The 23,287-nt window shown below is 37.1% G+C and overlaps 1 protein-coding gene and 1 pseudogene across 1 annotated transcript in view; both read right to left on the bottom strand.

Moving 5' to 3' along the window:
* Positions 1–377: 377 nt before the first annotated feature.
* Positions 378–478, bottom strand: LOC141603695 (small nucleolar RNA R71; annotated as a pseudogene).
* Positions 479–17,234: 16,756 nt separating this feature from the next.
* Positions 17,235–23,287, bottom strand: part of LOC141600936 (uncharacterized) — an 89,180-nt gene continuing 83,127 nt past the window's right edge. The window contains exons 2-4 of the mRNA XM_074421192.1: positions 21,367–22,725; positions 19,076–20,959; positions 17,235–18,683 (exon numbers count right to left, since the gene is read on the bottom strand). Coding sequence (XP_074277293.1) covers positions 17,235–18,683; positions 19,076–20,959; positions 21,367–22,725 — 4,692 coding nt within the window. The remainder of the gene's footprint in view (positions 18,684–19,075; positions 20,960–21,366; positions 22,726–23,287) is intronic.

Here is a 23,287-nt window from a genome sequence, read left to right as displayed (position 1 = left end):
ATGCCTAAGCTTTCTAGTCATTCGGTGCCTAAAGCATCCTCTATTCCGAAGGGTTTCAATCTCCAGACTGAGGATGAGAATACATTCGACATCTGTCCTTCTTATATCAATCTGGTGGAGAGGAATATCTATAGAGGTGTGGCTGGTGAAGACCCGAGGAAGCACATGGAGGTCTTTACAGACTATTGTTCTACTATCCCCGCCACTAAGGGGGTAACTAAAGATAAGATTAAGGAGGTTCTATTTCCTTTCTCTTTAGTTTGATTCACCAGGAGTGGTGACTGACTTGACCGCACGATTCTTTGGGGTTCTGATTCGAGTCTCTTGCTCTTGCATTTTACAAGAGATATTTCCCTCCACAACGCACCAATCTGCTGAGGCCCAAGATTACCAGTTTCAGACAGGCTCCCGATGAAAGTTTCTATGAGGCGTGGTCGCGATTCAAGAAGTTGGTGAGGTCTATTCCTCACCATGGTTTTGACCCATGGTTTCTAGCTAATCAGTTCTACAATGGGCTGTATGACGACCAAAGAGCCATACTTGATGCGGCATCTAGTGGAAGATTCTAGGAGAATACAGATGATGATAAGGGATGGTCCCTTATTGAAGAGATGGCGAATCACAGTGCTGAGTATGGAAACCCGAGGGATCGGATTGTTGGGAAATGTGTCCTCAACAATAGTGCGATCACATGATATAAATATCATTATTAAATCTCATTTTAAGAATAAATGTGGGATGTAATATTTTACAGTCAACTAGTCCACACATATCGGTAATGATTGGCTGACTAGAGTTTGACATTACTGTCGTGCGACGGTGGTGATCAGTTGATCCCCTTAGGTCATACCTATAGGGAAATACTCTTAATTGATTATTTAATTAAATCGTATACCGATACGAGTTAATTAAATTGCTTAAAATTGACGAATGATTTTGTGAGTATAATTTACGTATCTTATTGTAAATATGATTAAATGAGACACGGTCTAAGTAATCGAATTGTTTTATTACTTAGATGAAATTATTGTTTACAGAAACAATTGAAACGGAATGAATAAATTATTATAAATACAGAATGTTGTAGTTTATAATTTGGAAACATTTTTGGTACGAGTAATTACGAATTACTAGTCGATTTTGTAAATAACATATTTTATGACTATGTTGATTTTTAATATGTTAAAAATACATTACATTGTGACATGTCATGTAACATGTTACATGTGACAAAATTGACAAATGACAAAATATAAAATCGACTTTCCATTTTATAAGTGCCGAAAAATTAGAGGGTTTTAGTGGAAAAATTGTGTTGATTATTTTAATAAGAGAAAACACAATGATGACCTACCTATATGTAGCCATGAAAGCCTACATTTCTTGGGTAGAAAAATTAGCCCATGCATTGGGCTCTCCTTCCCTTCCAATCGGTTTCTACATAGAAAAGACAAGGGGCTTTTCTTTTATTCATTCACTACTTCTTTACATAATTTTCTAGTGTAAGATTATTATGTTTTCTCTACATTTTTGGTGAGACCTTTTTTAGAGAAAGAAAAAACCACAAAAATCATTTACTCCTCTTGCCGGAAATTATACAAGAGGAAATACATTTTTTGTATCAATTTTTAAGTAAGATTAGTATTATTTCTAGTACAAATAATATTAGTTATTATGAGTGTTCCTTGGGTATATGTCTTTGGGAGAGATTCTACCTTTGAATCTTGTTCATCCATAAGGAAAGCTCAAGAACTAAGTAAGGTAGGTGACCTTACTAGTGCCCAAATATCCGAAACATGCAATGTAAGGAACCGATTTCTTCTCTTAACTATTGATGTTTGCATGCAGAAGATTAGTAATTTATTTTTGACTAAATAAATTTGAAACATATATGAATATGTTAAATAATGAGATATAGATTTTCAACAAGCGGTATCAAGAGCACAAGGTTATTTGCATGCAAATCGGTTATTGTTTTTCCGAGTTATATGATTAACAAACAAAACTTATAAATTTGTGTTTATTATGAAATATCACGAAATTTATTATGCATGTTAAAGTTTCTGGTCCTAAAATGTTTTAGGACATTTTGGTTTAATTTATGGATTTAATTGTTCATTTTATATAATATTGACATTAAAATGTGATTTTTATGATAAAAATGTCATTTTTGGACGAAAATTAGCTAAACTTCGAATTTTCCAGTGGTTTTTGGATATGTTTTCATATATATTATTTTTAGTTGATCTGGAAATTTTCATAATTTTATGAGTTCTTATGCTCGAAATATGGATTTTTCATGTTAAAAATCGAATTTAAATGATAAATAGGTTAATATGAGAAATATTTCGAATCTGGTCATAAAAATTTAGTATGTTGTCACATGCAATTTTATAAGATTTATGTAAAATAATAGGCTATAATGAAGTCTTCATGCATGATTTATGGATTTTTGATGAAAAATAGCATAAATAGTGACTTAATTAGTGAATAATTGCTAAAACATACTTCATGACTAAGGAAAAAAGTCTCATGTTTTTATGATTTTTATTGATAAATCCGATAAACCGCAACATTGTTTTTCCCGATAACTTTCGAAACTTTTAATCTAAGTTTTTGAACATTATGAGTGTCATGTAATTTTTCCAGAATGTTCATGAGTTTAAATTTCAAATTTCAAATTTATTTGAAATTTTTGTGATTTATTTGAAGTTTATAGCTTTCTTATTGTAATTTTGAGTCCTTTTATGAACAATATTAAGAAATATGAGTTAATTATGGTCAAATGGTTAGTGAAGACTAATTTTGAGTCCTAAGAAGTTAGGGTAATTAACTTGTGCATAAATATGATTTTATGTAATTTATTGTGATTTTATAAAGTTGAATCACGCAAATCCGTAAAAACCATTTAATATACGATATTGGCTCCTTAAAGGCGATTTAGCATAAAATTGGGCATGTTCATACATATTATAATGCTGCATTTTATTTATGATTGTCATAATTTTATTTTATGTAATTTTATTTTATGTAATTTTACTTAGTATGGCCTTAGTTTTTTAATTGGTATTACCCGAAATGTATGGGAATATCGATTCGGTTGTAATTTATTGTGATCTCGTATCACCGTTTTGTAATTTAATAGATTTATTTTTATTTTAATTACAAATGTATAATAGGAAATTATGTAATTTGTTATGAAATTTATTTATTTCGGAGTTCCTTGAAGACGGTGTCACTCAAGAAGGAAATCCATTAAAGACGATGTTATCTCGAGATGCGTGCCTCAACCGAAGTTCAAGGGACCAATGGAGTTGGTTTCCGAATATGTAATAGTTAAATAGTTTTTATATTTTAGGAAGGCCATACTAGGATTTATTTTTATGCTTTGCATTTTATTTATATGTTGCATGCATCGCTAAATCGCCATAACTAAAACATGCATTATCATATAATCGAGTTTATCGACCGTGTCAATTAGAATTATCGTAGTTCACCGCTTTAGTTCACTTAAAACGTGATAGATAATAAATTGACATGACCTCTCGCTAAAATTAAACAATTGAGACATAGCCTTACCAAAAAGTAGAAACCATGAAAACCTATTTCATGAGGGAGTGCACTCGGCCATCCCGGGGTACAAACCTTGTTACGTAGGGAAAGTGGGTGATAAATGTCTATCCACCGAATTCGTGTCGATGAGGGTTTCATCGGCTATCCCGTGCCCAAGTTGATGTGGATTTGGATCATGGACACATTTATTCGAAATTTGGATTGAGCTCAACGGAAGTATTCGCCACCGTAGCCGCATGTGTTCCGGGCTATAGATAAATATTAGAGTAATTTTATCGACCGAGAGTTCTAAAAGTAGAATCGATTAAAGAGTTAGTCCACCGAGTTATATTGATAAGGGTTCCATCGGCTATCCCGTGCCCAAGTTAATATGAATTTGGATCTCGGAATCATTTATCATAGTTGGGTAGAGGTCACTATGTAAATGCTTTACTTGTTATTTACAAGTATTAATAAAACGATAAAGGTTAAGTTATCCACTATTCCGTTTTTATATTGTTCTATTTCTTTACCACAATTCATATACGATATCATTTCGATTTTGATACAAATCTCCATTAAAACATCGTAACTAAAGACAAAATTTGAATTTGCTTCTAAAACCTCAAACGAACCATTGCTAAGGATCTCTTGTAAAGAGTATAGATTAAAGTTATTCATTATCAAACAAGTTTTTGATTCTTGACTAACACTTCTACTTACAATGGATTATGTTTCATATACTTAATTGAATTAAAGTACCTTGAAGCGATAAATTGTTTTGGTGATTAGATTTTCTGAATTCGTAATTGACCAAAATAACGCAACCACTTCAATGAAAGTTTTAAGACTAAAACGAACAAATGAAGAGTAATCTTCATGAATTCAATTTTGCTTCTCAAAGCAAAGACTCATTGAAATGAGTGGGAGCATTCTCTTAAGCCGTTAAGATGAGGACGAGGTTCAAGAAGTGAAGATAATAATGGAATTGATACAAGGTAATGTTAAAAGTAAAGTCATTGAGAAATGACGATACTAAACCTATCAATCCCGACCAATAAAGTTTCCATTGTCTTAAATGTTGGACACAAGAAAGGAAACTACCCCAAATTATTGAAGAATCAACAAGTTAGTTGTGGGACATCTAATGGGACCTTGTTCTTTAAATGTTTATTTGATTAAACATAAATTTTGCTAGTACCACTTCGTCAATATTAGAAACAAGTGGAGGTTTTAATCATTGTATTCGACATATAAGATGATTAGAATATGACGACTAGCAATAATAATGTCGAGAAATAGAGTAATTGTGTACTCAATCTAGTTTTTGGATTTAAAGTTGTACTTAATTGTGACTATTAAGTGCATAAACTCTAAATAAGAATATAAACTTGTTAAGATACAAAAGAGGTTTTCACTTTTGTGACCCTATACACCGCGATTTAATGGCTAGCCCATTATCAAGGTAATTATATTCTAAACCAAACTAGAATGATATATCATGTAGATGATGTAAGATTCAAATTGGTAACCCAAGATTAAACCTTAAATTTTGGAATGATGAACGCAAAGAGTTATCGAGTACTCTTGAAACCATTAGATTGTTAATGGTATATGCGTATCTTGTATTCAAAGCAAGATGTCTCGTGCCTTTTGGTTGAAAAGGAGATCGAGGTTGTAAATCATCGATCCAAAATAGGTTGATCATTATCTTTTACCAACGATTTAAGTTGACACTAATATGTTCACTTAATAAGGTAAATAGAGAAATCTTTGAAGAATTTCAAAGAGTTCAAGGAATCACGATTTAGTCGTGATGGGATTATCAAAGTGAAGACTTTGATATAAGCCAAATGAATTGTGATATAGTATCACAAATTAATCTCTCTTAACACGCATTATGGGATAATGTATGATTGGATAAGAATTTAAACGCTATTCGATAAGGTTTGGACTTCGATCAAGTTACTTTGAGTTACTTGATCCTTTTGGGGATTTTATCATTTTGTCTAGATTATTTTTCCACTAAATCGAATCATATGAGATATGAAATTGTAAGGGTTGCCGAAATAGTTTGTAAGTTTCACAAGAAACAAATGCTCATTTTTCCCTTTTCAATTATCACGAGTACGACGGGTTTGCGGCTCATGAAGCTGTCTTTCTAAAATACATGTTTATTATTTCTCTGATACCACTTGTTGGAAATCTATATCTCATTGTTTAACATATTCATATATGTTCTAATTAATTTAGTCATAAAATTAATTACAAATCTTATGCATGCAAACTAAAATAAATAAGTGAAGAAATCATTTTCTCACCATATGAATTTCGGTCATCATATGAGCACCAACAAGATCTCCTTCTTGTTATCTTAACCATCCTAATGTGTTTTGATTATGGTTTTGTCAGAAACCATGTGCAATCTCAATTGTCAATTGTCACTTGTGTAACACCCTTACACAAAATTGCATCATAAACACTTTGCTTTACTTCCTTAATGCTTCTGCAAGCACTTAAGGGTAATCTTTATGGCTATGTTAATTAAGAAGTAGATTTTCTAGAATCGTTCTAGGCAATAAAGAACAATGAGAGATATTTGTAACGGAAATTGAGTACACTTGCAATCATGAGATGTGCAAGAGGATGAGTCCCGCACACTGTGAAAACAGTGGGAGCTATTCTTAGGCTAGAGAGCTTATGTCTTGATTGGATCTCGACACATACTCAGAAAGTTTTGTGATGCAAATGTATACATTACAAAGGAAAACGAGTATGTAGTAAGGTTGAGTAAGGTACAAGAAGTTGATAAAACTTACTAACCAAAGCCTTCTCATAGGCTAAACATGATGAGTCATGTCATTTCAATTGAATTGAAATGAACTACATACAAGATCAAATTAGATTATAGAACATGAAATAGTAATCAGGCATTGACTATTCACATGTGATAATCGCATTTGTCGTTCGAGTTTTACTTTAAAACTCTTTTATTATACTTTGTTACATCCAAACGGGTTGTAGAGACAATTGAACCCCGTTAAAGTGAACACGGATTAGCATGGTATTCGCCCATAGTCACTTGTATGAGGTGACGTCTCGAAGTGACTAGAGTGTGATGCGATTGATGGCAAGTTTAAGTGCCATAGAGTCATGTGAGATGACTAGTCGATCACATAGGCAGATTGTTAGGAACACTTTGTCGGGCAGTGACCGCTTATAGAGTTCTGGCAAATTTATAAAGCCTGATCGTGGCGAGAGCTACTATAGTATTCTAATGAATCGATTCTTTTGACTAAAGACTGTTCACCTAAGATGGCACAGTTTCAGATTAACTTTGATTTGTGTTACTACGACCTTCGTAAATGGGATCAAATGGGCATATTTTGGGTTATGATGGTTGTGGCTAGTCAAAGGGAATAAGTGCGATAGGAATTGTCCACCCCCTTGTCAGGGTTAAAACAATATCTCAGGGCCACTCGAGGAGTAATGAACTGGAAATGCGTGGCCACGCTCGGAAGGTATCCATGGTGGATAAATTCCGGTCAATCAGTTATTCTCCAGATCGAGGAAACCACTCTCGATATGATCACTTGCAAGTACGACCCGAAGGACACCTTGCATTGAGTGGGAGATAGTAATAGGATAAGAGAATTGGTGACGCACACTTGTCGAGGACAAGTGGGAGATTGTTGGGAAATGTGTCCACAACAATAGTGCGATCACAAGATTTAAATATCATTATTAAATCTCATACCAAGAATACGAAAGGGATGATACATTACATATATAGTCAACTGGTCCACACATATCGGTAATGATTGGCTGGCTAGAGTTTGACATTACTGTCGTGCGACGGTGGTGATCAGTTGATCCCTTGAGGTCACACCTAAAGGACGATTCCCTTAATTGAAAAGGTTAATTAATTGTATACCGATACAGCTTAATTAATTCCTTAAAATTGAACAAATTATTATCATAAGAGAGAAAATGACATCTTATTATAATGTGATTAAATGAGATTTGATTTAGTAATTTAAGAAGTTATGTTACTAAAATTAATCGGTGTTTGCGAAACACGCGAGATGAGAATGATAAGTTAGTTATAATTACAAGATATTGTGACTTATACTAACTTGTAATTAAATGACCATTTTATGAGAAAGTAATTTTATATTACTAGTCAATTTGTTAAATATGATTTATTTAATTTGTAAATGATATTTAATTGTTAAATATGCATTTTAAATTAAAACATGACATAAGACATGTCACATGTCACATGAAATACAATTGTACAATTGACAAAAATAAAATGGACTCCATATTACACTACATAAACCGAAAATGGATGGACAATAAGAAGTTTTTGTCTTTTTCCATTTGTCTTATGCATTTGTCTAAAATGCTTGATAGTGACATAACAATGCAAAAGACTTACACCTTTTGTCTTGTGAAGACAAAAAGAAAAATAAATATGGTCCATAACATGAGATGGCCACCGGTTTTTGTAGAGGGAATAAGAGAGGATTTTTCCTCAATAATTCATCACTCTCTCATGTTCTAAGAAAAACATAAAACCTCTCTCTTGTTCTTCATAAAACCAAGTTTTATGAATCTAATTTGTTCTTATTAATTACTAATAATACTAATAGTAGTATATGAGTTTTAGTAATAGATTTTAAGGTAAACTACACTACAAACATCTAGTACATGTTAGTTTGTGGGATTAAGGGATAGTTTTGGGTGCAACTAATTGGAGGGCTTCTAATTTGAAGTCATGAATGTTCATCCATTAATGGAAAGCTCAAGAACTAACAAGAAGGAGATCTTGTTGGTGCCCATTTGACCGAAATTTATTTGGTGAGAAATTGATTTTCTTATCTCCTTTTATTAAAGTTTGTATGCATAAGATCTAGAATTTATTTTATGACTAAATAAATTTAAAACATATATGAATATGTTATGTAATGAGATATAGATTTCTAACAAGTTAAATTATGACAATCATAAAGAAAATGCAGCATTATAATATGTATGAACATGCCCAATTTTATGCTAAATCGCCTTTAATTAGCCAATATCGTATATTACTCGGTTTTTACGGATTTGCGTGATTTCAACATTTTATAATCACAAAAAATTACATAAATTCATATTTATGCATAAGTTAATTACCCTAACCTCTTAGGACTCAAAATTTAGTCTTCACTAATTATTTGACCATAATTAACTCATATTTCTAAAATTGTTCATTAATGGACCAAAAATTACAAAAATAAGCTATATACTTCAAATAAGTCACAAAAATTTCAAATAAATTCAAAATTTGAAATTTAAACTCATGAACATTCTGGAAAAAATACCATGACACTCATAATGTTCAAAACTTAGGTTAAAAATTTTGAAATTTTTTCCGGAAAAACAATGTTGCGGTTTATCGGTTTTAAATAAAATAATCATAAAAACATGTGAAAAATTATATACATCAACTTTTCAATTTTAGATCTGAAAAAGATAATAAAATGCAACATATAATGTTTTTCCTTAGTCATAGATTATGTTTTATTAATTTTTCACTAATAATGTCACTATTTATGCTATTTTTCTTCAAAAATCCATAAATCATGCAAAAAGACTTCACTATAACCTATTATTTTACACACATCTTTTAAAATTGAATGTGACAGCATACTAAATTTCTATGACCAGATTCGAAATTTATCTCATATTAACCTATTTTTCACCTAAATCCGAATTTAATAATGAAAAATCCATTTTTCGAGCATAAGAAGTCCAAAAATTATGACAATTTTCAGGTTATCTCAAAATAATATATGTGACAACATATCCAAAAATCACTGGAAAATACGAAGTATAGCTAATTTTAGTCCGAAAATGACATTTTTACTCATAAAATCCTATTTTAATGCCATTATTGTATAATATGAACAATAAAAATCCGTAAATTAACCAAAATATCCTAAAAACATTTTAGGACCAGAAATTTTAACATGCATAAATTAATTTCGTGATATATCATAATAACACAAATTTTACAAGTTTTATATGTTAATCTTTATAACTCGGAAAAACTTTTAACCGATTTGCATGCAAACAACCATGGCTCATGATACCGATTGTAGTTCTCACCTTTGTAATCATTTACAGGGTTTAAGAGATGTGAAGAGGCTTAGCAAGGGAGATGTGGATCTACGCCTTGGAAATGGAGCTCGAGTAGCGGCCGAATCCAAAGGAACTTATGTTTTAGCTTTGCCTAACGGATTTGAGTTGTATTTACATAATTGTTTTTATGTGCCTACACTCTCTAAAAACATTATTTCAATCGCCATGATAGACATGGACGGTTTTTGTTTTGTCATTAAGAACAATCGTTGTACTATTTCTAGGAACGACTTGGTTATAGGCCAAGCTTCCTCTATCAATGACATTTACATTTTAGAGACCTCAAATCCGACTAATGATATCTACAACATTCAATCAAAGAAACGCAAATCAAGTGACCCAAGTGAAGCGTTCATTTGGCATTGTCGATTAGGTCACATAAACGAGAATCGCATCAAAAGATTAATTTCGACTAATGTGATTACACCATTTGATTATCAATCATATGGTACATGCGAATATTGCCTACTTGGCAAAATGACTCGTAATCCTTTTAGTGGTAAAGGGACACGAGCTAGTGAGCTATTGGGACTCATACACACCGATGTGTGTGGACCAATGAGTATCACCGCTCGTGGTAATTATGACTACTTTATAACCTTCATCGACGACTTAAGTAGACATGGGTATGTCTATTTAATGAAACATAAGAGTGAAGCGTTTGAGAAATTCAAGGAATTTCAAAACAGAGTAGAGAACCAATTGAACAAAAAGGTAAAATCACTACGTTCCGATCGTGGTGGAGAATATCTTAGCCTTGAATTCGATTCACACTTGAAAGATTGTGGTATTATATCACAACTTTTTCCACCTGGAACACCACAATTAAATGGTATTGCCGAAAGGAGAAATCGAACCCTACTTGATATGGTTCGATCCATGATGAGTCAAACCGAGTTACCGAACTCGTTTTGGGGATTTGCGATTCAAACCGCAATTAGATCTTTGAACAATAGTCCCACTAAATCCACCGAAAAGACTCCATATGAGATGTGGACGGGAAAAGTTCCCAATATATCCTATATGAGGATTTGGGGATGTGATGCTTACGTCAAAACTAAGAATGACCACAAGCTTGCCCCAAGATCCGAAAAATGCACCTTTGTAGGTTACCCCTCGGATTCTCGAGGATACTACTTCTACAAACCTCAAGATAACAAAGTGTTTATGTCTTGCGAGGCTGTCTTCTTAGAAAGAGACTTTATTTATAAGAGACAGAGTGGGAGAAATTTTGAACTTGACGAAGTTCAAGAGCCACAAACCGAGGTAGAGACGCAAGAAGATGTTCCTTCGTCGTCTAACGCGGTTATACCTCCTCCACTAAGAAGAACGAGTCGAGTAATTCACCATCCCGATCGATATGTGGGACTTATCGAAGAAGATGGAACACTCGATGTGTTGCTTATAGAAAGTGACGAACCCGCTACCTACAAAACCGCAATCTCTAGTCCTAATTCCACCTTATGGCTTGAAGCCATGAAGTCCGAAATGGATTCTATGCATGAAAACCAAGTTTGGGACTTGGTAGATTTGCCTAAAGGGGCAAGACCCCTTCAATGCAAATGGATATTCAAAATCAAGAATGGCATAGAAGGACATGACGATGTCTACAAAGCTAGGCTAGTGGCAAAAAGATTTACCCAAGTCCAAGGTCTCCATTATGATGAGACCTTCGCCCCCGTAGCCATGCTAAGATCCATACGGATTTTGTTAGCGATTGCCGCATTTCATGATTATGAAATATGGCAAATGGATGTCAAAACCGCTTTTCTAAATGGGCATTTAGAAGAGGAGGTGTACATGATACAACCCGAAGGTTTTGTTGATTCTAAAAATCCTAACAAAGTGTGCAAGCTTAAGAGATCCATTTATGGTCTTAAGCAAGCATCTAGAAGTTGGAATCATCGATTGAATCATGTTATAAAAGAAAATGGTTTCACTCGAAGTGTTGAGGAACCGTGTTTATACATGAAATTTAGTGGGAGCAATGTTGTGTTCCTAATCTTGTATGTCGATGACATACTACTCATTGGAAATGATATTCTAATGTTGTCTTCTGTTAAGAAGTGGTTAGGTAACCACTTCCAAATGAAGGATTTAGGAGAGGCACAACGCATATTAGGTATCCGGATCCATAGAGATAGATCCAAGAGGATATTAGCACTAAGTCAAGAGTCTTATGTTGATAAGATTCTTCGACGGTTCAGCATGGACAAATGCAATAGGGGTTTGGTACCTATGGTAACTGGGACAATATTGAGCAAGACTCAATCTCCCTGCGAACCTCATGATGTTGAATGCATGAAGACGATCCCTTATGCTTCCGCTGTCGGATCAATCATGTACGCCATGATATGCACACGTCCTGATGTCTCGTATGCCTTGAGCATGACGAGTAGATATCAAGGAAATCCAGGTGAGAGTCACTGGATTGCTGTCAAGAACATCCTTAAGTACTTAAGAAGAACTAAGGATTCTATCCTAGTGTTTGGAGGAGAAACTGAGCTGCGTGCTAATAGATACACGGACTCAAGTTTTCAAACAGATAGAGATGACATGAAATTACAAGCTGGTTTTGTTTTCATGCTCAATGGTGGTGCCGTTAGCTGGAGAAGCTTCAAGGAAGTCAGAATCATGGATTCTACAACGGAGGTGAGTACATTGCGGATCGAAGCTGCCAAGGAAGCTGTGTGGATCAGGCAATTCACGGAAGGTCTAAGAGTAGTACCTACCGCCAATGATCCCATCACTCTCTATTGTGATAATAGTGGGACAATCTTCCAAGCTAAGGAGCCAAAGTCTAGTAATAGATCTAGACATGTACTTAGAAAATATCATGTAATAAGAGATTTCATTGAGAGAAAGGAAATTGCGATTTGTAAGGTTGGGACGGATGACAACATAGCCGATCCGCTCACCAAGCCTTTATCACAGGCTAAGCATGATGGACATGTTGCGTCCATGGGACTTAAACGTGTACCAAGTTTTTGCTAGATTTTGAAATGAAATAAAAGTGTTGTTTTTGTTCATGTTCACAATCACATTTGCCTTTTATCTTTAATTTATACATTGTTACATCCAAACGGGTTGTAGTGACAATTGAACCCCGTTAAAGTGAACACGGATTAACATAGTATTTGCCCATAGTCACTTGTATGAGGTGACGTCTCAAAGTGACTAGAGTGTGATGCGATTGATGGCAAGTTCAAGTGCCATAGAGTCATGTGAGATGACTAGTTGATCACATAGGCAGACTGTTAGGAACATTTTGTCGGGCCTTATGACCGCTTATAGAGTTCTGGCAAATTTATATAGCCTGGTCGTGGCGAGAGCTGCTATAGTATTCAAATGAGTCGATTCTTTTGACTAAAGACTATTCGCCTAAGATGGCACAGTTTCAGATTAACTTTGATTTATGTTACTACGACCTTCGTAAATGGGGTCAAATGGGCATATTTTGGGTTATGATGGCTGTGGCTAGTTGAAGGGATGAGTGCGATAGGAATTGTCCACCCCTAGTCAGGGTTATAAAAATATCTCAGGGCCACTCGAGGAGTAATGAACTGGAAATGCGTGGCCACGCTCGGAATGTATCCATGGTGGATAAATCCGGTCAATCAGTTATTCTCCAGATCGAGGAAACCACTCTCGATATGATCACATGCAAGTACGAACTGAAAGACACCTTGCATTGAGTGGGAGATAGTAATAGGACAAGAGAATTGGTGACGCACACTTGTCGAGGACAAGTGGGAGATTGTTGGAATATGTGTCCTCCGACAATAATGCGATCACGACTGTTGATCATGATGATCACATGTTTAAATCTCATTATAAAGAATACAATTGGGAAGTAATATTTACTGTCAACTGATCAACATATATCGGTAATGATTAGCTGACTAGAGTTTGACATTACTGTCGTGTGACGGTGGTGATCAGTTGATCCCCTAGGTCATACCTATAGGGCAACACTATTAATTGATTAATTAATTGATCGTATAACGTTATGGGTCAATTAATTTATTTAAAATTGACGAACGATTTTGGAAGTAATATTTACGTATTTTATTATAATATGATTAAATGAGATACGGTCTGAGTAATCGAATTGTATCATTACTCAGATGAAATTATTGTTTTAAGAAACAATTGAATTTGAATGAATTATTATAAATACAATTTGTTGTGATTTATAATTGGTAAAATATTTTGGTACAAGTAATTATGAATTACTAAGTCGATTTTTGTATATGACGTATTTTTATTAATACGTTGATTTTTAATATGTTAAAAATACATAACAAATTTATGTAACATATGACATGTGACATATTGACAATTGACAAAAATAAAATGGATTCCATGTTATCCATATGGACCGAAATATTGGGTGTGATTAACATATTCTTATAATGTTAATTAAAATTAGTGGAAGATGTAATTATTTTTCTACAACTAGGCATGCATACCTAGTGTCTCTTGTGGAAGAGCACCAAGCCCATGCATTGGCCTTCCTACACCCTCCTACCCGGTTTCCCCTAGAAAAGAACAAAGGTTCTTTTGCTTAAAATAATTATTCACCATATGCATGTGTGTGTGATAATTTTTCATTCATTCATCTCATCAAAAATATTTTTAGAGAGATAAAAATATTTTCCTTTCTTCCTCTTTCTCCTACCCGGTTTTAGGAGACAAAAACCAAAATTATTTTGGGTCAATTTTTTCTTACAAAATTAATATTGTACTAGTATTTATAATATTGATTTTAATTAAGAGTGTGCTTTGGGTATAATTCCTTGGGAGAAATCCTACACTTGGGTCTTTGTTCATCCAAAAGGAAAGCTCAAGAACAAGAGAGAAGGAGATCTCTCTTGTGCCCTAAAACCGAAAATCCAATGTAAGATGATGATTTCTTCTATAAATTGCTTACTAGTTTGCATGCATAAGATCATTAGTTAATTTTATGACAAATTAAATTAAAACATATATGAGTATGTTAAGTATATAGATCTACTTTTCCTACAATTGGTATAGTAATCTTTTATGAACAATTTGGATAAAAAATCTCATGTTTTGATGAAGATAAAGAGAGAAAAAGAATAATGCATGAACTTGCATGTGGTAATGAATGAATGAAAATAAGAGAACTCATATTCTCAAATAAGAGGAAGGGGAGCACGGTTGGAGGAGACAAAATGCCAAGGATGGCATCTTTTCTACTAAACAATATGTGCTAGATATTTATTTAATAGTTCAAATTGAACAATTAGAAAGTATGTATTCAATACATGTCTTGAGTTTTGAAGATTCTTGCAATCCTAAGATAATGTGAAACTTAAGAGAGGGTCTTAAGCAGTGGCGGAGCCAGGTATTTAAGTCAGCGGGGGCGAAACGATAATATTATAAGGGGTACTAAAAAAAAATCGGAAATTTTAGCTAAAAATTTCGCAATTTTCAAATGCCAGCAGGGGCGACCGCCCCTACTAGCCCCTCCCTGGCTCCACCACTGGTCTTAAGTAGGACATCAATGAGTTGGAATCAACATTTTTGATCATGTGATAAAACATTTCTCTGATACCACTTGTTAGAAATCTATATCTCATTACTTAACATATTCATATATGTTTTAAATTTATCTAGTCATAAAATAAATTCTAGATCTTATGCATGCAAACTTTAATAAAAGGAGATAAGAAAATCAATTTCTCACCAAATAAATTTCGGTCAAATGGGCACCAACAAGATCTTCTTCTTGTTAGTTCTTGAGCTTTCCATTAATGGATAAACATTCATGACTTCAAATTAGAAGCCCTCCAATTAGATGCACCCAAAACTATCCCTTAATCCCACAAACTAACATTTACTAGATGTTTGTAGTGTAGTTTACCTTAAAATCTATTACTAAAACTCATATACTACTACTAGTATTATTAGTAATTAATAAGAACAAATTAGATTCATAAAACTTGGTTTTATGAAGAACAAGAGAGAGGTTTTATGTTTTTCTTAGAACATGAGAGAGTGATGAATTACTATTTCATGTTCTATAATCTAATTTGATCTTGTATGTAGTTGTTCATTTCAATTCAATTGAAATGACATGACTGATCATGTTTAGCCTATGAGAAGGCTTTGGTTAGTAGGTTTTACCAACTTCTTGTACCTTACTCAACCTTACTACATACTCGTTTTCCTTTGTAATGTATAAATTTGCATCACAAAACTTTCTGAGTATGTGTCGAGATCCAATCAAGACATAGGCTCTCTAGCCTAAGAATAGCTCCCACTGTTTTCACAGTGTGCGGGACTCATCCTCTTGCACATCTCATGATTGCAAGTGTACTCAATTTCCGTTACAAATATCTCTCATTGTTCTTTATTGCCTAGAACGATTCTAGAAAATCTACTTCTTAATTAACATAGCCACAATGGTATCTTAACCATCCTAATGTGTTTTGATTATGGTTTTGTCAGAAACCATGTGCAATCTCAATTGTCAATTGTCACTTGTGTAACACCCTTACACAAAATTGCATCATAAACACTTTGCTTTACTTCCTTAATGCTTCTGCAAGCACTTAAGGGTAATCTTTATGGCTTACTTGGTAAAGATTACTTAAATTCGATTTTGAAAACAATTCATCATACTCAAAGTATATGAAGTGTTATACATCATTTCCCTTTTAATTGATTCGGTAGCGGAAGCAAATGGAATCAATCAAATGTGTTCAATTTAATTGAACTAGTCATGAATCTTATCAACATAAGACTTCTTATTGATGCTAATATCATGTGGATTTATCTGCATAAATCTAGATATTAAAGATGTATTATATTACTCCAAAAGTCTTAAATCATTCTCGATGATCAATATGTCATTCACATATAAGACTAATTAAAATTTTCCGTAACTCCCACTAAACTTCATGTATAAACACAACTTCTCGACTTATCGAGATATGTTTTATCACATGATCAAAAATGTTGATTCCAACTCCTTGATGTCCTACTTAAGACCCTCTCTTAAGTTTCACATTATCTTAGGATTGCAAGAATCTTAAAAACTCAAGACATGTATTGAATACATACTTTCTAATTGAAGAAGTGGGTTTTAGATTCGCTCGCTATGTATTTCATAATAATGAAACACAATCCTTAAGAAGATCCAAATAGACTTAAGTATTTCAACTGGTGCAAAACCCTTTGCAACCAATCAAACCTTGAAATCTCCCTTTATTAGTGCAAAACCCTTTGCAACTAATCAAGCCTTTTATATTGGATTTTTCATGGCTCTAAGCCTTGTATTGAGTTGTGACTTAAACACTCTCATGTAAGTCATATGTTCATTACTTTCCAGAAGTAATCAACTTGAATCAAACAATTTCTTTGTAAGTTCTTTACTTTCTTAAAAGTAAAATGAATTTATCATCTTTAACAAGTGACGAATTTAACCTCCTAGGTTTTTTTTTTTTTGAGGGGAAAACCCGAAGGTCTCATTCAATTAATAACTGATCAAAAGTAGCAGCAGTTTTCGCAGTCGGTGGTAAACCATCCTCCCACACAACTCTACCAATCGAACGTGGAATACAATGAGCTAACGCGTGTGCAACACAGTTATTAACCCGACTAACATGTAACCAACAAACAGAAAGAAAATTCGAACTAAAAAACACAATATCATCGATAATCTGTGCGAAGATACTTCTTCCATCACCATGCTTCCGAATTGCTTCTATGACTTGCAGGCAATCGCTTTCCACCTCTATCTTTTGAATTCCTCTTCGAGCAGCTTCCTCCAGACCGTCCAGAACCGCAACCTCCTCAGCTATGTGCGCTTCCCAAACCTGATTCCGAGCAATGGACACACCCCATAGCACTTCCCCTCGACATCCACGACAAACAATCCCCGTATCCACCCCCTCTCCATCCCTAATCCCCGCGTCAACATTGATTTTGACATACCCCTCGGTCGCAGCTCGCCACCCTTCATCCTCCTCCCTCCCATGCCGAGATGCACCCCCTTTGCTCATCCTCCCCACGGCCTGCCCATCACCTTCCCCAACACCCTCCCTAATCACATCCTGCACCCTTCTCACCACCACACTCGGTTCCACCTCCACATTGTCGAAGATGACTTTGTTTCGATGCTCCCAAATAGCCCAGCAGCCCACCATGAACTTAACACACTCCTCCCGGCAAAAATCATTCCAACATGCCTCCACCCATTCCCGTATATCCGCCCCTCTTAGCTCCGCAACATCGCCCATCTCCAACTCCTCCCAGACCCACTTTGCCACCCCGCAATCCCTGAAAAGATGTAAGCTAGACTCAAGGTTAGAATGACATAAAGGACACAAAGAATACTCACCTCCTATTCGGGCTGCTATGTTAGCTCGTGTTGCCAAAGCTTCACTACACATTTGCCAGAAGAAGAGCTTCACACGGGGCCACACCGAGACTTTCCAGAGCCGATTCCAGAGCCATTTATCGCGTGCCCAATTCGAACCACCCTCCATATCCCCAACTTCCCCAAAGAGCATCTTATAAGCACTTCTAACCGTGTAATTCCCATCCTTCTCGCGTCCCCAATACCACGCATCCCTTGGCCTATTCGCACTTAAGCGGATATTACGAACCCGTTCTTGCTCAAAAGGAAGGATATAGAGTTCCAATTTCGTCTCATCCCACTCCCTTCCACCCGCGGTCAATAAGTCAGCCACCATCATTCCTTCATTTCCTTGCCCACAAGGCGAGATAAGGCGCCCTGTTTGGGTACCCGGGATCCAAGCTTGTCCCCAAACTTTAGTATCAAGCCAGTCACCAATACGCCGTCGCATGCCAGCCTCAAGGATGCTACGTGCTTCAAAGATACTCCTCCATGTATAGCTTGGGTTATGTCCAAGGGATGCCGCCATGAAGTCACTATTAGGGAAATACTTAGCCTGCATTAACCGAGACCATAGACTTGTGGAATTCGTAACCAGTCGCCAAGCTTGTTTTCCTAAGAGGGCGAGATTAAACATACGAAAATCACGAAACCCCAGTCCCCCAACTCCCTTCGGCCGAGCCAAATTTTTCCAGGCCACCCAACATATTCCTCGCTTATTCTCATCGTGGCCCCACCAAAACTTCGAAACGATCGACCATAACTCATCACAAAAATTCGCAGGAATTTTAAACACACTCATCACATAGGTAGGGAGTGAATTGGCAACAGCCTTTATAAGAATCTCCTTACCAGCCCTAGACAAGATTTTCCCGCGCCATCCTTGTAATTCTTACAAAGTTTATCACGAATAATATCCGTAATAACTTTCTTCGATCGACATATCACCGTGGGTAACCCCAAGTAGCGAGCCTGTTCCTCCACTTCGACAACCCTCAACCTTTCGACCACCATGCTCCTACGCCCTCTATCAACTCCTTTACTAAAAGAGACAGTGGTTTTATCCAAGCTCACAAGTTGCCCAGAAGCCCCTTCGTACCGGCGCAATAAATCATTGATCACATCAGCCTCTTCAATATTTGCTCTTGCGAAAAAAATACTGTCATCCGCAAATAGTAGGTGAGAAATAGTGGGTGCCGAGGGGGCCACCCGAATCCCATGAAGAGCACCATTCGCAACCGCCTTACGAAGCAAATTAGATAACACTTCCGCGCATAGGAGAAAGAGATACGGGGATAGCGGGTCACCTTGGCGTAAGCCTCTACCCGGCTGGAACTCCTCCGAAGGTGAGCCATTGATCAAAACCGAGAAAGTCACCGTAGAGACACAGTCCATAACCCGCTGTATCCAAAGTGTGTCGAATCCCATCCGCGTAAGGACCCTCTTAAGGAACCCCCACTCCACCCTGCCATAGGCTTTAGCCATATCCAGCTTAACCGCCATGTACCCCTCTGTCTGCCTATTATTCTTCATATGATGAAAAAGCTCAAACGCAATCAGAATATTATCAGAAATTAACCGGCCCGGCGTAAAAGCGCTTTGGTTCTCAGAAATGATGTCCCCAAGGAAAACTTTCAGACGGTTTGATAGTACTTTCGAAACCAGTTTATATGCCATATTACATAGACTGATGGGTCTGAAATCACGAATTTTGTCCGGTGCCTTTTTCTTAGGAATTAAGACAATATTGGTCTTGTTGATGCTAGTAGGGGACGCATTCCCACGAAGAATGTTGAGCACGGTATTCACGACTCTTGACCCGATAATATGCCAATAAGATTGATAAAAGAGCCCATTCATACCGTCTGGTCCCGGAGCCTTAAAAGGATGCATCTGATTTAAAGCTTCTATGACCTCGAGTTCGCTATATTCCGCCTGCAATCCCCGGTTCATGCCCTCCGTTACACGCCCTTCTATCCCATCCAAAACACTCTCGTAGTTAGTAGGCTCTGCCGAGGTAAATAATTCTCGAAAGTAATCATTTGCCACCTGCGAAACCTCCTGTTCTCCTTCCCGGATTCGACCCGCATCATCAACCAGTTTCCCTATGTAATTTTTACGCTTGCGTTCCCTAGCTCGAGAGTGAAAAAACTTTGTATTACGGTCACCATCCTTGAGCCAAAGAGCACGCGAACGCTGCCTCCAATATTGCTCTTCCTGCTTATATAAATTTGCAATCTCAGCAATGAGCTTCTTTCGCTTCCGCACATTATCCTCCGATCGGTCTCCTTCATTAAAACGAGCTAGCTGCTTCCGCTTAAGAACAAGTGAATGTCCTATCTTGCCAATACTAATCTTCTTCCAGGCACTCAACTCCTTCCCACATTCCCGTAAAGTCCGCACCAAATCTCCCTGCCCCTTTTCGACACCCTTCATAATGGCTTCTTCACAACCCTCCTCCCCCACCCAAATTTGCTCAAAACGGAACCTGCTTCTTGTCTTACCCCCTATCTCACGCCTATCAAAATCCAGTCTCAACGGAGCATGATCGGACCATTCGCGGTCCAGATTAAAGAGCTTAGCATAAGGGAAGATGTCAAGCCATGTCTCCGTACACAAAGCTCGGTCCAATCTGCACTGACGGTTAGCCTCCCCCGCTTGCCCATTATCATAAGTAAAAGCATACCCCTCCCAAGGTACATCCCTTAACCTACACTCATCAACAGCTATCTGAAAGTTATTCATCTGCCACTGTGCTCGACTCCCACCCTTCATCTCAGTAGAAAATAGAACCTCATTAAAATCTCCGATACAGACCCAGGGAAGATTTGACTGAGTATGTAACAATCGAAGGAGCTCCCAAGAGAGATGACGATCCGAGACCGCCGGCCACCCATAGAAGCCTGTTACACGCCACTCCTTGTCCCCCTCCCGAACATGAACATCAACATGGTGTACAGAGGCCGACTTAAAGGTGCAATCGACCTCCCTCTTCCATAAGAAAGCAAGACCCCCTGACCTACCCACACTATCCACTTCAATCCCATTATACCCTTCTAGCTTCTCCCTCACCCTCCTCATGTCACGACCACAAAGTTTCGTCTCGCAAAGAAAAATCATGGCCGGGGCTTCCCTGCGTATAAGAGTACGCAAGGCGTTAACCGTGTCGGGGTTGCCCAAGCCCCGACAGTTGATACTGATGAGATTCATTGGGCCCGGCGGGGTTGAGTTCCCTCAACCTCCGCCTCAGGTATAAAGACGCCCCCGTCTGTTAAGATCTTCAAACGCTTCTCCCCATCGTAACCCACTTCTTCTTCTCTGCCACGCTTATCCCCACATAGGCTATTCACCTCCTCACCCCCCACATTCTGAGTTCCCAGCCTTTCCCACCTACGCCATTCACCCTTCTTCCCCTTACTCTTTCCCGTCATACAGCTCGACATAGTGGACTGGCCTGCATTCTCCATCTCAATCCTCTCGGCACATCCCCAACCCCCCGCATTCACATCATCCATTACCCCTTCAACCTGCATATGCACCTCATTCCCCTCGTTACTCTCCTGCCCAACCCACCCCCCTGTTTCTTCACCCCCGTTCTCAATCCCCACCGCCACCACTGCATTTTCACTTCCTGTAGCCAATGTCCCCGCTTCAACATTCACATTTCCAGCTTGCTTTTCTTCCGAGCCCTTCCCGCCATTCTTTCTCATTTTGAAATCAATAGCGATGGATTGTAATTTGTCAATCATCGCAGATATGTCAGCCGCATCCTCTCGCTTCCTCTCCTCATCAAATGTTGATCTCAAGTCCTTGCGAGCCTTCCCTAAACCCTCCTTAATAGTTTTCACAATTTTCCAGGGCGATGCCCTAAGCCATTCCCCAAATTGGAGGTCTTCCTCGTCATAAGGACCATGTTCGCAGTCCTTTTCCCCGTGTCCCATAACTCCACAACCATAGCAGAATATCGGAAGTCTCTCGTACTTGACATCAAAGTTTACCACTTTCCCACCCCGCATTTTGATGGGTAACACAGTCTTTAGAGGTTGCCTGACATCATGAATGACCCGCACTGTTACCGCCCTATCAATCTCACAATTTGGTCCCATGTCCGCTTCAATAAACGTACCCAAACTTGCCCCAATCTTTTCTATGTTCGCCGCATTCGACCGACCCGAAATAGGTAAATCATAAATCCTCGACCATATAGGGAAGTGGTAAAGTGGAACATCAGTAACTTTACCTGAACAATTAGGTTCGTTGAAACACCAGACGAATTTCTCAAAGTGCCACGGTTGCCCTTCGAGAACCTTCGCCTCATCACGTTCAGGATCAAATTTGAAGACGAAAGTCTTCTCCTTGGCATCTACAACATTACCCACAATTGTCTTTGACGGATTCCATAGTCGAATCATTGTTTTGATTGCGGCTTTTACATTAAGAGCACGAGACGCCCATAGCTTCCCAACCAGTATACACTTCTTCTCGCCAGTCGCCTGTTCTTCCTCCCATTCAAAGCACCCCTGACGATCATCGATACCCTCAGTAACCGGCGCTTTATCGTTTCGATTTGGACCCCGCGTGTTGCTCGACATCTGTACCTGCATAGAGAATCAAAGAAAACACAAGAAAACAAGAAGAAAGCCCTATCTCACGATTAAAATCGTGAGATTAAGCCCCGAATAAGAGAGGAGGAACCCTAAGAGCCTTAGACAAACCCTAGGAGCCCTAGACGCGAAAGATACGTTCAATATTAACCTCCTAGGTTTTAAGGAAACAACATCTTACACAAAACGTCTTATGTAGTCAAGAAAGACCAGTTTCTTGCGACATAACATTCTCTTGTGGCTCTTGAATAATTTCTCCCACTCTGTCTTCTAGAAATAAACTTGTATTTTAGAAAGACAGCTTCACGAGCCGCAAACCCGTCGTTCTCGTGATAATAGAAAGGGAAAAATAAGCATTTGTTTCTTGTGAAAACTTACAAATATGGTACATTACCATTTCATATCTCATACGATTTAGTGGAAAATAATTTAAACAAAATGATAGAATCCCCAAAATGATCAAGTAACTCAAAGTAACTTGATTGAAGTCCAAACCATATCGAATAGCGTTTGATTTCTTATCCAACCACACATTATTCCATAATGCGTGCTAAGA

This window comes from Silene latifolia, chromosome 9 (genome assembly GCF_048544455.1).
Source record: "Silene latifolia isolate original U9 population chromosome 9, ASM4854445v1, whole genome shotgun sequence".
Classification (NCBI taxonomy): Eukaryota; Viridiplantae; Streptophyta; class Magnoliopsida; order Caryophyllales; family Caryophyllaceae; genus Silene; species Silene latifolia.
This window is presented reverse-complemented; position numbering and strand designations above follow the sequence as displayed.